This window comes from Orcinus orca, chromosome X (genome assembly GCF_937001465.1).
Source record: "Orcinus orca chromosome X, mOrcOrc1.1, whole genome shotgun sequence".
In the NCBI taxonomy this organism is placed as follows: domain Eukaryota; kingdom Metazoa; phylum Chordata; class Mammalia; order Artiodactyla; family Delphinidae; genus Orcinus; species Orcinus orca.
This window is the reverse complement of record NC_064580.1, coordinates 16,203,024-16,217,935: the sequence shown is the minus strand read 5'-3', so window position 1 is coordinate 16,217,935 and position 14,912 is coordinate 16,203,024. Positions and strand designations below refer to the sequence as shown.

Genomic DNA, 14,912 nt, shown 5'->3' with positions numbered 1-14,912 from the left:
TGCATTCCTCTCAGGGTGGACAAAATATCGTTTCTAAGAACGATGTGTGTGTTTCCTCTCCAGTGCGGCCTATCCATTCCTCCACATCCAGCCCTGCCATCTCCATCCATGAGGTGGGACATACTGGAGTCACCAAAACCGAGAGGAGTGGCATCAACAGGCTGAGGAGTGAGATGAAACAGGTAAGAAGAGCTCTCGGCGCCAGGAAAGAAGTGGTTTTCCTATCTGGGCTCAAGTCAGAAAGTGATAGAAACCCAAGGCATGCAGGGTACAGCCTGCTTTGTAAAGGACGTGCCATCCCTTCTGTCCTGGAATCTGAACACACCCTGTGCCCAGACATCCCAGAGCCACTCACGTGCACCCACCACATGCTCATCCTTAACGTTAAGGTGTTATGCGAGCATTCTGGAAAATACCCTTCCCCGTGTTTGCCTGTTGCCCGAGAACTAGTCATTCAAATGGATCACAGCCATTTAAAAAGTAGTCGCGCAAAAGGTAACTGAATCATCTCTCCATCAAATGTGTCCTTCAGGTGAAACAGAGACACCTTTATTTTCCACCATCCACAGGTGTCTCTTTTGTGCTCACCTTTATTTAATTCACAGTAAGTTCCTTCTCAACTGATCCCACAGGACTGCAAGTCAACAGCCTTTCAGTCCTAATGTGCCGGTTACTGTGGTAGGACTTGACAGTGATCTACAGTAGGAAATAGTTTCTTTCCTTCTGACTGTGACCTGCAGTGAGAGACACACTCGGATTTTCTTCTCCATTTCAAATGATGACTCAGTAGATTGAGTCTGTGAGGCACTGAGGGTCACACCCTGCAGCTGGAGCAACACTTCCTTGGACAATCTAGAGGGTGATAGAAGTAGTAAGGCATCCTTGATTTGAAACTGGTTTTTGTTTATCTTCTGATGTATTTTTACTTTCAGATGACTAGGCGATTTAGTGCTGATGAACAGGTGAAACATCTTTGTCTTGTTTCCTCCTTTACTGTGCTTCATGTTCTTTCTGGCTTGAATGGGGAAAGCAAGGCTGTGAGTACAGAGAGTCTGAGTGGGTGGAGAACGGTTCTGCCCGTCCAACATGCTTGGGTGGAGGGGACTCTGCAGGCTGTGGGAGGCAGCCCTGGGGACAGGCAGAGCACTGGACTTGAAAGCAGGAGAAATGACCTTGCCCTGCGCCTTTAAACAAATCCATGTATCAAACTTGGATTTTACAGGAGGCTATGTGAAAGGGATGGTCCCGGGTTCTGCCTCGGCAGGAGTTTCTGTTCAAAAAAAGGGAAGAAATAGGGACAAATAGATTGTGGTCATTGATTATAGCAGTAGAAAGAATACTGCTACTTCCTGTCCCTAGATTGCCTGGGGGAATTTAACCCTGGAAGGAAAAGAAAATGTAAGGATACTGTTCTTTTATGTCACCCTTGTGACATACTTCCTTCGCCTCCTCCATCCAGAAGATCAGAGCCCCTTTCCTAGTGATTTAATGTCTCTGTGAGAGAGCTCAGAGGAGTCACATACTGACACGCGGATTCTCTGTGTTGTCCCAGGGAAAAACGTCCATGCTGTCTCATTCGAATTTATGCTCTTTCCAAGTAAGGAACAGATTTTCCAAACATCTTCCTTTGCCCACCACTAGGTGGCACTGTCCCTCTTGTTACCTACATCCCGATGGCCGCTGACTGTGGCTGAATATGGGTGGTTCCTTCCGTCTCCATTTAGTGCCGTCCTTACATATTACGGGGACAAAATGATCACCTTTTTTCTTTGATGGGTTTAGATTCAGTTAGCCAGTACAAGTTTTGTATTTGGCCACTTATATCAAAGAAGTATATTATCCTCTTTCCAAAATTAACATAAAAGATTAGCATTTCATGGCTGGGAGTTTGGAAAATAAGTCATGTGCTAACTTGATGAGGCGCCCTCCACATCTGACTAGATATGGGAACACTCCGCACTCAGAGAAAGCATTTCCCGGGACCTCTATTGCGCGAGCCCAGAGCTCTGCCCGCTGCTCTGCAGGCCATCTGCCTGGGGGGGTGAGTGAGAACTTGTGGCCACCCGCATCCTCTGCCTCTTCCTTCCTTGGCTGTTTCTGAGGCTGTTCTATGTTCCTTCTCTCTGCGTGCATCCTTTGGTGTCATTGCACATGACTGAGTGGACTCTCTTTGTTTTGTAGCTCTTTTCTGTGAGCCAGGCCCCATCCGGCAGCGCACACTCCTCCAAGTCTGTGGTAAACAGTGTGTCCCAGCCATTGTCCCCTTCGCCACCTCCTTCTCGTTTATGGTGTCTGAATCCTCTCGTTGCCCTTCTCGTGCTCCCACCACCTCCCTCACTTCCGAAGATGTGAACAGGTTTAAGTGTTTCCACTTGACTATGATTATGAGTAGAGGCTAGAAAGAAAGCCGAGAACCTGTGGAACTGAGCTCTGTTTTTCCATCTTGAGCTCTCTGCTTATGCTCCTTGGTGGGGTATGACTGAGGAGCACTTTTCTCACCAATTCCCAGGAGCTTCTGGAACTTTCGAGGCAGTGGTTATGTGCCTTTCCGTTGAGTCACGGGAGTGAACCACTGCCAGCACGTGCTGATTGGCACTTTGTACGCAGAATGCCCCCCCGCTTGGCTTGAGGCCGCAGCTGAGATGGAAGGCTAGGAAGTGTTCTCATTGCAGAGGCGAGTCTGAATCCTCCTTGCGAAACTAGAGGCAGAAAACCAGCTGAGTCATTGATGAGCGTGGCTGTAATTACTTTTATTTGTATCTAATTGTTGCCGTATTTAAATGGCAGTAATGAGCCCAATGGAATAACCCAGCCTAACAGCCTTTTCAAAATAACATCCGATGAAGTCTCAATGCGCTCCAAGAAGACTCCTGCCCTGCTGGCCTGCTTGACATTGGGATTGCATTTTAAACCTTTAAATTTGACGTTGCACACTGAGAAACGAAAGTGCCAGGTAGTCCAGAACAGAGATAATGTGTAGGATGAAGGTTATCCCTTCCCCGACCCAGAGGCCAAGGGGTGAGAATCCATCCACGGGAAGAAAGCAGGTGTGAGCTTTGCCGCAGGGAGGCCACCGCTGAGGGAACCGCTTTCAGGCCTGGTCTCAGGCCCCACTGGGAGCCTCTCAGAGCTGCCTCCGCAGTCGTGGGCGGGCCTGTGGCTCCCGAGGCAGAAGCAAAACTGCTGGCCCTCCCTCGTGGAGGCCGGAATAAATCCAGCCTCGGGGAGGAGGTGGGAAGGAGGTGATACCCCTCCTGCCTCAGCAAAGGCTCCTGGCTCGGAGGTGGTCATCGCCCCAAATTAGGATAAAGTGCCGTGCTGAGAACAGGCAAAGTAGAAAGCGATTGAAAAGGAAGGTGGAAATACCATAGCCCCTGAGGCCCCGCCACAAACGTGGGTTCCAGCCTTCCCTCCTTCCAGGGCTCCAGAGCCTTGCCCTGCGCTGTGTTGTGTTCTCGTGGCAGCTGCACTGCAGGGGAGTGACCACCGCTCTCCGCGGCACCACAGGAGGAAAGTGGTCACTGCGGCGTTGGTCTCCGTGGGCTGCGGCACCCGAGGAGTCACCTCCTCCAGGTCCGAGACCTCCCCAAGCCCTCCAGCAGCAGTGCCTGCCGACCCCACGGCCGGGCGTGCTCCCAGGGTTTCCCGCATATGCACTCGGGGTGCGCACCTGTGCCCCACTGCTCAGATGAGGCTGAGCGTGCTCGCGGCAAGTTAGAGACTGGAGCAGCCGATGTGGAGTCGGGATTTGCAGCCCCCCCAGAGCCCACCCCCTGACCTGCTCGGCCTCTCCATTGGGTCAGGGGCTTCTTATGCTGTACTTCCTCTTGGGGGCTGGGAAGAGTGCACGGAAGGAGCTTAGTAAACGAACCGGGGCAGGAAGGAGTGAATCCAGCTGGTGGTGTTGACTGGTTTACGGAGCCGCCCTCTCGGTGACCAGCACTGCCAGGGGGTGCCGGCTGTGAGGCTTCTGAAGGCCGCGCCTTTTCTGTCTTGCAGAGGTCCAGCACCCCATCCTCACCCACGGGCACGTCATCGTCAGACTCAGGTGGGCATCACATCGGCTGGGGGGAGCAGCAGGGCCAGTGGCTGCGCAGGAGAAGGCTGGACGGGGCCATCAACAGAGTCCCCGTGGGATTTTACCAGAAGGTGTGGCAGATCCTTCAGAAGGTGAGCTTGGCCACTGTGCTGCATTCCATAGGCACTGGTGCTGAGGCGTGCTGGCACCTACAGGTAGCAGGCGGCTGCAGAACAGGCGCATAAGCCCCAACCTTAGGGAGCTCACGGCCTAGAGCAGGGTTTCTCCCTCCTCGGCACCATTGACATTTGGGGCTGGGTAATTCTCACTTCCGGGGCTGCCCTGTGCATTGTGGGATGTTAAGTGACATCCCTGGTCTCTACCCGCTAGATGCTGGTAGCACCCCCCCCCCCAGTGTGACAACCAAAATGTCCCCAGACATTGCCGAGTGTCCTCCGGGAGGCAAATTGCCACTGGTTGAGAAACACTGGCTGGAAACCCAACAAGATAGATAAGGTGGCAGCCCAGGTTGTGGGGGGCCACCTTTGACGTAATTTAGGAACGCAGAAAAGTCGGAAGGTAGGCAAGAACCAGAGAAGGCAGGGAAAGCTCTGGATGAAACGCCGTAACCCGGCTGACCCAGAACAGCCGCAGGAGCCACACCCCTTGGTCCCTGCCCCCGCCTCCTGTCTCGCTCCCTCATCAGCCTCAGAGCGTCCCGGTGTCTCCCTGGCCCCCACCAGAGGGACTGTCTGCCTCCATTAGAAGCTTCTGTGCAAACCAAGAACCACAGGCAGGACCGAGTTTTTCCCTAAACTATTTTTGTTAGCTCATTTCACAGTAGAAGAGGCGAGGAGAGAAGAGGCATCCCTAAGACCCCGTACTGCAGCCCCTTTCGGCTACGTTATGTCCCCTGTGAGGTCCTCCTCGTGGAGCTGGGCATGGAGAGGTCAGAGGGGTCCCTGTCCTCACAGCTGAACTCCGGTCCCCACGTGGGGGCAGGGCCCGAAGAGGCCTCTTGTCAGGAGGAAGGAGCGTTTGCTGCCGCTGCATCCTCAGCCCACCTGGGACGGAGGCGGTGCAGCTGCTGTCTCCAGGGCACAGGGAGTCAGGAGGCAGCCTGTGAGCCCAGAACTGTTCCTGGGGCCGGGCTTCCACCGGCTTCATACCAAGATGCTTTTATTATGAAAAAGCAGCATTTTGTATTGAGCCAGCGCTGGTTATTTATATACACGGGTGTGCGTGTGCGTGCATGTGCTCTAGTCTTTTGTGATTGGTGCTTATTATAGAAATCTCAAAAATAGATGCCTGCAAAGGCATAGAAGTATCACTTCGCCAGCAGGAAACATGCACATCTCCCTTTATCTGGCACCAAAGGGGGCCTCTCAGCCGCCAGGGCCGGGTTGCCAAGTGAAACTCGGAGCTCCCACAGAGGAGGACCCGGCAGCTCCCTGGGGCGTTGTTCGGGTGAGATCTGAACGATGCCTGCTGGTTCCATCGAAAAACACAGCCTGTGGGCAGTGAGAACAAGCCCTCTAAAAATAACTCCGACAGTCTGGCGTGTGCCAGTCCTCGTGCTGGCTTCCAGGGCAGAGCGACTTGAGCGTGTGCGCGCCGTTTTTAATCACGTTCTGGAATCTGACTGAAATGTGAAATGCGTGTTCTGCCTCCAGTGTCACGGTCTGTCCATCGACGGTTATGTGCTCCCATCCTCGACGACGCGAGAGGTAGGATGGGAAAAACCCAAACGCCGTGAGTTTTCACTAAGTGCTTTATTTCTTGGACTCTGACCACTCGCCCTTCTTTCAAGCTTGTTACATACAGGGCATTTGTAGATCCGATCTTTCTAGACACTTAACCCTCAAGTTTTGCAAAGTTTTTTTTCCCACATTTGTTGCATCATCTTTTCTCTTTCCCCTCAGAAAGAGTATGTCTGGACTGTCGACATCTTTAGATTTGTTTCTGAAAACTCTCTTAAGAGAAGAGCAAAGTTGCTCGCCATGCTTATGGGACCCACGGCAGAGAACAGTCATCTTCCCTGGTTTCTTTCCCCCATTCATTCTTTTAAAAAATTGATCTTTTAGTTTTTACACCACCCAAGGCACCATGCTGTGCACCACAAGGAATAATGAAGAAAGAGAAATAAGAAACGGCCCTGCCCCTGGAAGTCGCAGTCCAGCGGGATAGGTGACTAATGCTAGGACCAGGCTGACTGATGCCCAGGGCAGAGCTCTCAGCTTCCTGCCCCAGAGGATTCCTGTGGGCAGAATTAGCAAAGTGGCCGGAGAGGAGGCAGCGTTTACGCTGAGCCACTGGGTGCTGTGGGCAGCGTGGGTGACAGGACTGTGTCTGTGCTCGCTTCACTCGTGACCCCCTGCTGGTCCCTTTGGCAGATGACCCCACAGGAGATCAAGTTTGCTGTCCACGTTGAGTCGGTGCTGAACCGAGTGCCGCAGCCTGAGTACCGGCAGCTGCTGGTGGAGGCCATCATGGTGCTGACGCTGCTCTCGGACACGGAGATGAACAGCATTGGGGGCATCATCCATGTGGACCAGATCGTGCACACGGCCAACCAGCTGTTCCTTCAGGACCAGGTGGGTGTGCCCAGAGCCAAGGTGGGGACGCGGCAGTGCAGCCGGCTTGGCTGGCATTTATCTCTGTCGAGGCTGGAGATCCTGTGACCAACAGGAAATATTCTTGAACAAAGATAATGTCATCACAGATGGTGGGAAAATGTCAACCATTTGGTTTGAAAATGGCACAGTGGCCACTGGGAGATCTAAAGACCTTTGGAGATGGACAGGCCCATTTCAGCATAGGTTCTAGTGCCAGCACCAGCCTCGCGACATGTCTGGCCCCAAGTAAACCAGCCACTTAGCCTGCACCAAAGTCGAGCTAGAAGAAGCCGTCCTCCCATCCTAGAATCAGTGATGTGCTGCCAACTCGGGCGGGTGGGGACACGGTGCCCAGAGCAGAGGCCATCTGTCCCCCCGTTAGGCCGGTAGCGCCAGCTCTGCTCACGTGTTGCCTCTGCCCTTTCCTGCTGCAGATGTCGATCGGTGCCACGGACACGCTGGAGAAGGACCAAGCCACGGGCATTTGCCACTTCTTTTACGACAGTGCTCCCAGCGGGGCTTATGGGACAATGACCTACCTAACGAAGGCGGTGGCTTCTCACCTGCAGGAATTGCTGCCCAATTCAGGCTGCCACATGCAGTAGGGCCTCGGCGCTCTGAGCCCAAGATCCCCTGTGCTGTCACAAAAGCATTTCCCATCAGCAGCCCTGGCAGGGAGGAGGTGGCAGTAACACACCTGAAAGCAGTATACGTCCAAGCCGCAGAATCCTGTGCCCGCCCCCGAGGAGCGCCCTGGGATCATCTTCTTACATTCATTTTGCTGGGAAGTTTGTCACAGCATCTGGTCTCCTGGAGTCTGAGGAGGTATCGGAAGTTGGTCTCCTCTTGTGAGTGCAGAGTGAAGTGAGAAGGCAGCTTAAACTGGCTTTTGCAGAGTTGCCGAACAGGCTCAATGAGCTAGTGATACATCTTCCAGATGAAAAGATCCTTCCAGCAGCTGCGGACCTTGACCAGGGGCACATCTTAACGGTACAGTCTGTCTGTGGGTCAAAATGTGTAGCAAATAGAACAACTCATTGTGCAGAGGTTTGGTTGTCTCGTGCCTTGCTTTCCTCCTTGGCTTGTTGCTGTCTTACTGGCAGCTACCTTTGCGTGACGGTTCTCCTTCACCAACATTTAGAAAATTGCTCCCACTTGACTTTGGCTCATGGTCTTCAAGGATTTTATCTTGGCCACCCGTGAGTTAGGGATTTCTCCTGCCTTATGAAAATATCCCACATCATCTTCCAGAATCTAACCAAAAAGAAGCAAGGCAGAGGAGAAGCCAACCCTTCTTCTAGCTGGGCCAACTGTTGTTTTGGGGCTGGCATGGGCAGGGAGTCCCTCTGGAAGGCCTGTGCCCCCGCCCCCGTCGTGGGGTGGCGGCCGGCAGGGAGCGGCACGCCCACCGTGTTCTGGGGGAGCCACGTGCTGAGTCTGCAGCACCAGACGCCACAGAAGTGCGTGCCGTGCTCCCTCTTCAATGCTTCCCTCTGCGGCAGGGCCAGGCTGGGGCCTCAAGCCCTTCTCACAGCAGCACTTTTGCCTTAAGGCTCTCAGGTGGGGTGTAGCTGGAGGCCTTGCTTGCAGAGGCGTGAGGACAAGTCCTGATGGGGCAGGGCCTCGCCAGTCTTTCCTTGCCAAGGTCCTGATGGATGGAGTTTCTCTCCAGGTGTCTTACGGGGATGGGGGGTGGGCATGACACACAACAGGGAAAACCGTTTCTGTGGATAATGGACTCTGAAGGACAGTCACCTGGTGGCCTCGTGGTGCGCTCTGGCTGGTTGAGGGTGACGGCTTAGATTGGTGATGACTCTGCCTCTGAAATGGAAACTTGGCCATTGGATCTTTGCGTGGAAGTTTGCGTGAAGGTGGAGAAAGCCGATGCTCAGGCTGCTTTGAGAGGACAGCAAGGTGCCCAGTGCCCCCCAGAGTCAGGATGCGGCACTGACCAGTATTCTTGAAGCAGAGGAAAGGCAGGGAGGGTTCCTGCTAAAGAGCCTCGCTTCAGTCCAAGCCAAACACATTGTAGTTGCCCCTGGGGGAGAGAGTCTGGAACACGAGTCTTGGCTCACTTACCCGCTCGGTGGTGCACAGGCGCTGTCTACACGGGACATCAGTGCCTTGGCTTCATATTTGTTTGAAACCATAATATTTTCCTTGCTGAGGTACAGAGTAGTTACATAAAGAAAAGTGCCCAGGGGCTTCCCTGGTGGCGCAGTGGTTGAGAGTCCGCCTGCCGATGCAGGGGACACGGGTTTGTGCCCCGGTCCGGGAAGATCCCACGTGCCGCGGAGCGGCTGGGCCCGTGAGCCATGGCCGCTGAGCCTGCGGGTCCGGAGCCGGTGCTCCGCAACGGGAGAGGCCACAGCAGTGAGAGGCCCGTGTACCGCTAAAGAAAAAAAAAAGAACAGTGCCCAAAATCTCTCTCAATTTCTGCTCCAGTGGACTCCCACATCCCCTCCCCTTCCTATTACTGTCGGTATGTCAAACCTTTCTCCTCAGATTACTAGATGGTTCCTTCTGTCATTCATCGGCACGTGTGAGATGCTCTGTCTGTGACTCGGTGCTCAAGGCCCTCAGCCTGCGCAGGAAAGCCAGTGTGAACAGATGACCAGGCTTTAGCGTGGTGGGGGGGGTGTGAGGGAGCTGGACGAGGGCTGGGCTGGGAAGGTAGGGACGGCCCAGAGCCCTGCCATCAGCATGGCAGATCCCGGAGACAGTGTGGGTGGCCTGGCGCCGTGCCCCGAGCCCCCCGCAGTGCCCGGAGCCTTCCTGTTTGTGCCTCGTCTTCCCTTGGAAGCCAGTTTGCTCTCATTTGCCTCGGCGGGTCCAGGGGGGTCACAGCCACCCACGTTTCATAGTCGCGTTTTCATGGCCTTTATTTCTGGTGTCTTTAAGACATGCTTGACATAAACAAGACTCATGTCATTCACCAGATAGACTCCCTGGTGGATCATTTCAAACACAGATAATGTAAGAAAGGTACAAGCCGCTAAAGGCCCGGTTGCTTCTTGGGCAAAGGCTCGAGAAGAGTTACAGCCCTCCAGAATGAGCCAGGTGCTAATTTAGAACGATCACCTGCCTGTGGATGACGCGCAAAGTCGCAGATGCTGTGTTTGGGCTCACCAACCGAGACGCGGGCGGCCAGGAGAAGAGCCATAATAAGCAATTCAACTGAGCCTTCGATTCACTCTTTTGAAACCTCTTTGAAATGAAATCCTGAAATAGTACCACATTTCCACAGGCACCAAGCTGTCAGCTTCAAAGAAGAACAGCCTTCTGAGGCTTGATCCCTTTCACGAGCAGCTGAGGCCTACACCACCAAGAAGAGGAACAGATGTTCGAGGGGGATGGGAGAGGCGTGTCCGGCCACCATCCTGGCCTCTGCGGATGGGCCCAGGTTTCCATACCAGGAGCCCCTGGCACCTTGGGGCTGGGCAGCAACGAAGACCCCACAGAGCCAAAAATAATAAATAAATACATGCATACATTTTATAGGAAAAAAGAAGAACTTGAATGTTATAGAAAGCAGTTCTGGATTTTGCAGGGCCTTGGGGTTAAAATACTGATGATGATTGTATGGCAGATGTGCAGAAATAAGAGAGCTCTGTTTAAGAGGGTGCCGGGCCACAGAGCATTTTCATTTCATTTCTTGGTAAACCCTTTTCTGCAGCTAAGGAGTAACAAAACTAATCAACTTGAATTCCAGTCACAGGAAGCCAGATATGCCCAGTAGCAACCCAGGCTGGGCTGGGGGAGCCGGGAGGCTGTCCGGTCAAGCCAGCATCTCCCCAGTGGACATCAGTCCGGAGGTCAGAGCCTCTGCAACTCCCCTGAGGTGCGGCGAATAAAAGGAGAGATCGTTACGCAATAGCTGCCTGGATAGAGAGGATATAAATGCTCCTTATGTAAAAAAAGAAAGAAAAAAGACCAGAAGATCAGGAGGCAAGAGAAACAAGTTCGTCAGTTGATGGATGCCATTTATTTCTGGACAAGAAGACAGGTGGCTCGGCCTCCCTTGATGTAAATTACAGCAGAGCATCTCTCAGTTCTGTTGACTTGCGCGGGAGTCTGGCAAATCGCTTTTGTCTTCCCTGCTTCCTTGTCAAAAGGTACAAAAGCCTCCCACCCCCTCCCTTGGCGCCATCATCTTTCAAGGTGACTCTTATGCTTTTGAAGTCCCTGCCATCTGTTCTGTACAGCTCTGCACTTCGCATGTTCCCAGAATGCCTTCTGTTCTCCCGGACTTGGCCACTGATAACTCTGCTTGTGAGGGGAAGGTAAAGACACACTGCCACCTTCTTAGAGCCCAGTGTGCCCTTGTTCCCTCAAAGCCATTTAGGAGAAGCCGTATCCTTAAGTTACCAAGAGAACTCTCTGAGGAACAAGACCCCTGAAACCGCAAGAGAGACTAATTCTCAAACCCAATGCACACAGTGTTTGATAGTTTGGGAGAGGGAAAAATTCCATCAGAAAACAACTGTGTATGTTTTTAAGGAACATATGTGCAATTTTGGCAAAAATGCCTTCTTAGAAGGACTGGCATCATCGTAACCATTGAACTCTGAAGTCACGTGATTCCTCCCTCTGTCTTGTTGCAGTATGTCAGCTATTCTGAAAAATGAATTGCTCAAGAAGGCACTTACTGGGGGCCTATTACAGTATTACCCAGGCGTCACTCTGCCCACAGAATACGGACCAGCGTGGCGGGATGAAGAAACGCCTGTCGTTTGAGAACACCTCTAAGGAGGCACGTTGTCCAGCGTCCCATGGAAGCATTCCTAGCACCGCTCCACCAGGACAGCCATGCGTCGGCCCTCAATCCTGAGTGTTTTTGACCTGTCTCAGCGGGGTGGCCGCCAGATGCCTCCAGCTGGTGGGCTAAGGGTGTGGCCCCGAGCTACTTCTGAAATGGGCACGGGGCAATGGTTACGCCTTCCAGTTTTCCTTTTTGAAAGACCTTTCCAGATACAAGCCCAGGATAGACTTGCCAAGGAGAATTCATAGTCACTGGCTCTATTCTCTCACGGCCTCTGTGTCACCCTTCACCACTGTGTTAGTTGCAAATTACAGACAGCAACTCTAGCTGGGTAGGAAACACGTTTCTTAAAGGATATTGGATAAGTCACATGATCACTAGACTTGGCGACTCCCCAGCCAAGAACAAGGCCCCAGGTCACCGGGCTCACGCCCTGGAGCTTACACCACAGATGCCCCCAACGCTGACCAATGTCACGAGGACCACCGCCTCCTCTCTTTCAGAAACTATTTTAAATGTAGAGGCTGCCACCTGTCAACAGAGTAGGTTTCATACAGTCACTAGCCGTCAAGTCAGACTCTGGCAGGTGTGTTCCATCAGCTGGGGCGGGGCTGTCAGCTGAGAGGGAAGTTGGAAAAGCCAGCATCTGAGACTTCCTCCTCCTCGAGTGGCGGCGGGGCCGGCTTCGTAACATGGGGGACCACCCCCCCAGACCCAGGAAGGGCGTTCCGATGCTGAGCATCTAAAACTAAGCGTCTACTACAGCCAGGACCCTTGGCTTGTATTCCTCTGTCCAGAGACGCAGGACATGTGCTCTCCTGGGGTCTGCCCTTTGGCGAGGCTTGGTCAGTGGGAGTGAAGAGGGTGTGCACAGCAGGCGGCCAGTGCCCCCTCTGGGCTCAAGCTGGACCAATCACAGCTTCTCTCTGCCTGTAGAAATGTTTCTAAGTCATAGGGGCTGGGTTGCTGCTGCTACCCGGACTGCACAGCAGACCACCTCCTGCCACTCAGCTTCCAAGGAGCTGTTGCAAAGCTACCGGCATACCAGCCCAGCCCTGGTAGCCTTTTCCTGGACCCTCTGAGTGACAGCCCATCTGGGACAAGACGCAAATGATTGTCTCATCTTTCCTTCTAAGTCTTTAGCCAGCTGGGGGATTTAAAAATAAAGAGTTGGAACTGATTCGAAGTGTAAGCCTGTGTCCTGACAGTGTGAATAAATTCCCCCAGCTGTCACCGAGGTTCCATCCCTGAATTCTCACAAGCGTCCGAGCCACTGTCTCCTGAGCTCCAGAGAGCCCAGCCGCGGAGGCGAGTCGGCCTCTGGCGCTCCCCTCCCTCCCTCCCTCCCTCCCTCCGTGGCAGCTCCCCCGAAGTGCTCTCCCCCTCATTAACCACAGAGCTCCATCTGGAGTGAAAAACGGCCCAGCAGGCGCCGAGGCGGTCTCTGTGCCGGAGATGAAGCCGGGCTTGGCGGCCCCGGCGGTGCAGAGCACTGGAGCCTGAGTTGACCTTGCAGCCCGAGTCTCCAGAAAGGTCTCTGGGCTTTTCATCCCCTAAAGCAGCGAGCTGACATGTGCTACGGTGATCTCACACACACACACACACACACACGCTTCTGTCCCCAGGTCCCCTGAGACCAGAGATGGCTTTTGTGCCGTCAGCACACATTTCTGCGGCTGGCGCTGTGCTCAGCAGGCTGGGACACAGCAGCGCACGCCTACTAAAGGCAAGAGACAAAATAAGCAGGTCAACCGTGGGAGGGGGATCAAATCAAGAGCCCAGAGCAAAGGGTCCACTCTGAGCACGGGGCCAGTGGGGAATCTGCAGAGTAAACTCACCAGCCCTCCACCAGGACCACTCTGTTTTCTCGACAATGACGACACAGGAAGAAGAAAGGGCAGCCCCAAACCCTCCCCTGGGTGCGATGGGCCTCCCTCCCCGAGCAGGTCACGGATGAGTAAGATACCCACCTGCAAAACGTTCTGGGTGACGGGGCAGGAGCTTCTCAAGAATGTACTGGACCTCAGCCTATAGCTGTCCGAACCCAGCGCGGGGGAGGGGGGTGGGGGGTGGGGTGCAGGGGAGGGCACGGGGCCAAGCCCATCTCCCTGTCTCCATGTAACTCGGCCAAGAGGGCTGAGAAGCCAACCCCCAAGTCCTCCTTCCTCTCCTGGCCCAGATCGTAAACGAATGAGCAATTAGATACATAATGTGTTGGGATGACAAGAGGCTGGACAAGATTAAAGCAGACAAAGAGGGCAGGGAGGCCTGGGGGCAGTGGGGACTGTCATATGGGATGAGTAGACAAGACCCCTGATAAGGCAGGATTTGATCAGAGACCTGGAGGAAGTGAGGGCCTGAACTTAGGGGAAACTAGGGGAAAATGCGCCAGATCGAGGGAACAACCAGTGCAAAGGCCCCGAGGCAGGAATGCACCTAACATGTCTTTGGAACAGGAAGGAGGCCAGAGGGTGCAGACTGCTACCATCAAGGGGAGGAGTGTAGACCTTGGCTTTTGTCCCAAATCACTGGGGGGTTTGGGACAGAGGAATGCCAACCCTTCCAGAGATCGGCTCCACAGGGACGCAGGGGCAGAGGAGAGAAGGGTTCATTTCGCAGCAGGTTTGGAGAGACTGTGTCTCTGGGAGGGTGAGACGAAAGGGGCAAGTGCCCAAGGTGATTTAACTTCCTTCCACCCCACTTGAGAAGCAGACAAGCTCCTCCTGGAGCTGGAAAATGGAGGTGATCGAATGACTGAATGACAGAGGAAAACTATTCCTGTTCCCTTCCTCAACCCTCCTCTCCCTCTCAGGCCTAAAACCCCGTGTCGTCCTTAGATCATTTTCAAGCAAACATACACACGCGTGCGCCCAGCCATCGGCCGGCCACCGCCTGCCACACTTCCTGTGCCGGGGCTACAAGTCCTGTGCAGAGCAAGGGGCCGCAAAGGGAACAGTGGCTGCACTTGGTCCCCAGGGCTCCGCCCAGGCTTGCAGTCTCCTGCTGTCCCCACCCCTGAAGAAGTTTCTCCCCGTCCCCAACCCAGGGGACATCAGACCTCTTTCTCTGCCATCCACAAGAGCCCAGCTGCCTTTCAAGTCGGGCCTCAGAAAGCACGAGGAAGAATGGGGTGGCTGAGGCCTTCTAGGCTCTAAAGGCTTCACATTCTGCAAGCCATTCAAAGGCTGCTTCCTCTGCACTTTAAATAGCTGCGCTGTGCTGAGTTTTAAATTTGACACATTTCTTTTTCTGAAGCTAAAAAAGGCACAATGGAGAAAGCAAGCAAGCAAGAACTGTAGTGAGTCATCGGGAGGAAGAGAGCTGCTCCCGCTTGGAGGCCGTGGTCAGGGGAATGGTGGTGGGAATAGGTGAGGCCAACAGGATTGGCTCTGAGTCCTCTCGGGAATAGGCGAGACTCTGGCGGGTCTTAACAGCTGGTAAGCCCCAGGTGTGTTGGAAAGATAGAGGAAGGCGGCAGACATTTAAACTGAACATCTGGTCGAGTAGCACATCCCTC

The 14,912-nt window shown here is 53.8% G+C and overlaps 1 protein-coding gene across 12 annotated transcripts in view; it reads left to right on the top strand.

The window, feature by feature from the left end:
• Positions 1-10,769, top strand: part of PHKA2 (phosphorylase kinase regulatory subunit alpha 2) — an 85,286-nt gene extending 74,517 nt beyond the window's left edge. For 6 of the 12 annotated variants that reach the window (XM_033417376.2, XM_033417371.2, XM_033417370.2 and 3 more), the window contains 7 exons: positions 64-182; positions 933-962; positions 2,182-2,235; positions 4,000-4,170; positions 5,692-5,745; positions 6,412-6,612; positions 7,068-10,769. In XM_033417376.2, coding sequence (XP_033273267.1) covers positions 64-182; positions 933-962; positions 2,182-2,235; positions 4,000-4,170; positions 5,692-5,745; positions 6,412-6,612; positions 7,068-7,238 — 800 coding nt within the window. In that variant the 3' untranslated portion in view covers positions 7,239-10,769. The other 6 variants (XR_004480207.2, XM_033417378.2, XM_033417373.2 and 3 more) reach the window with 6 other exon arrangements.
• Positions 10,770-14,912: the final 4,143 nt, after the last annotated feature.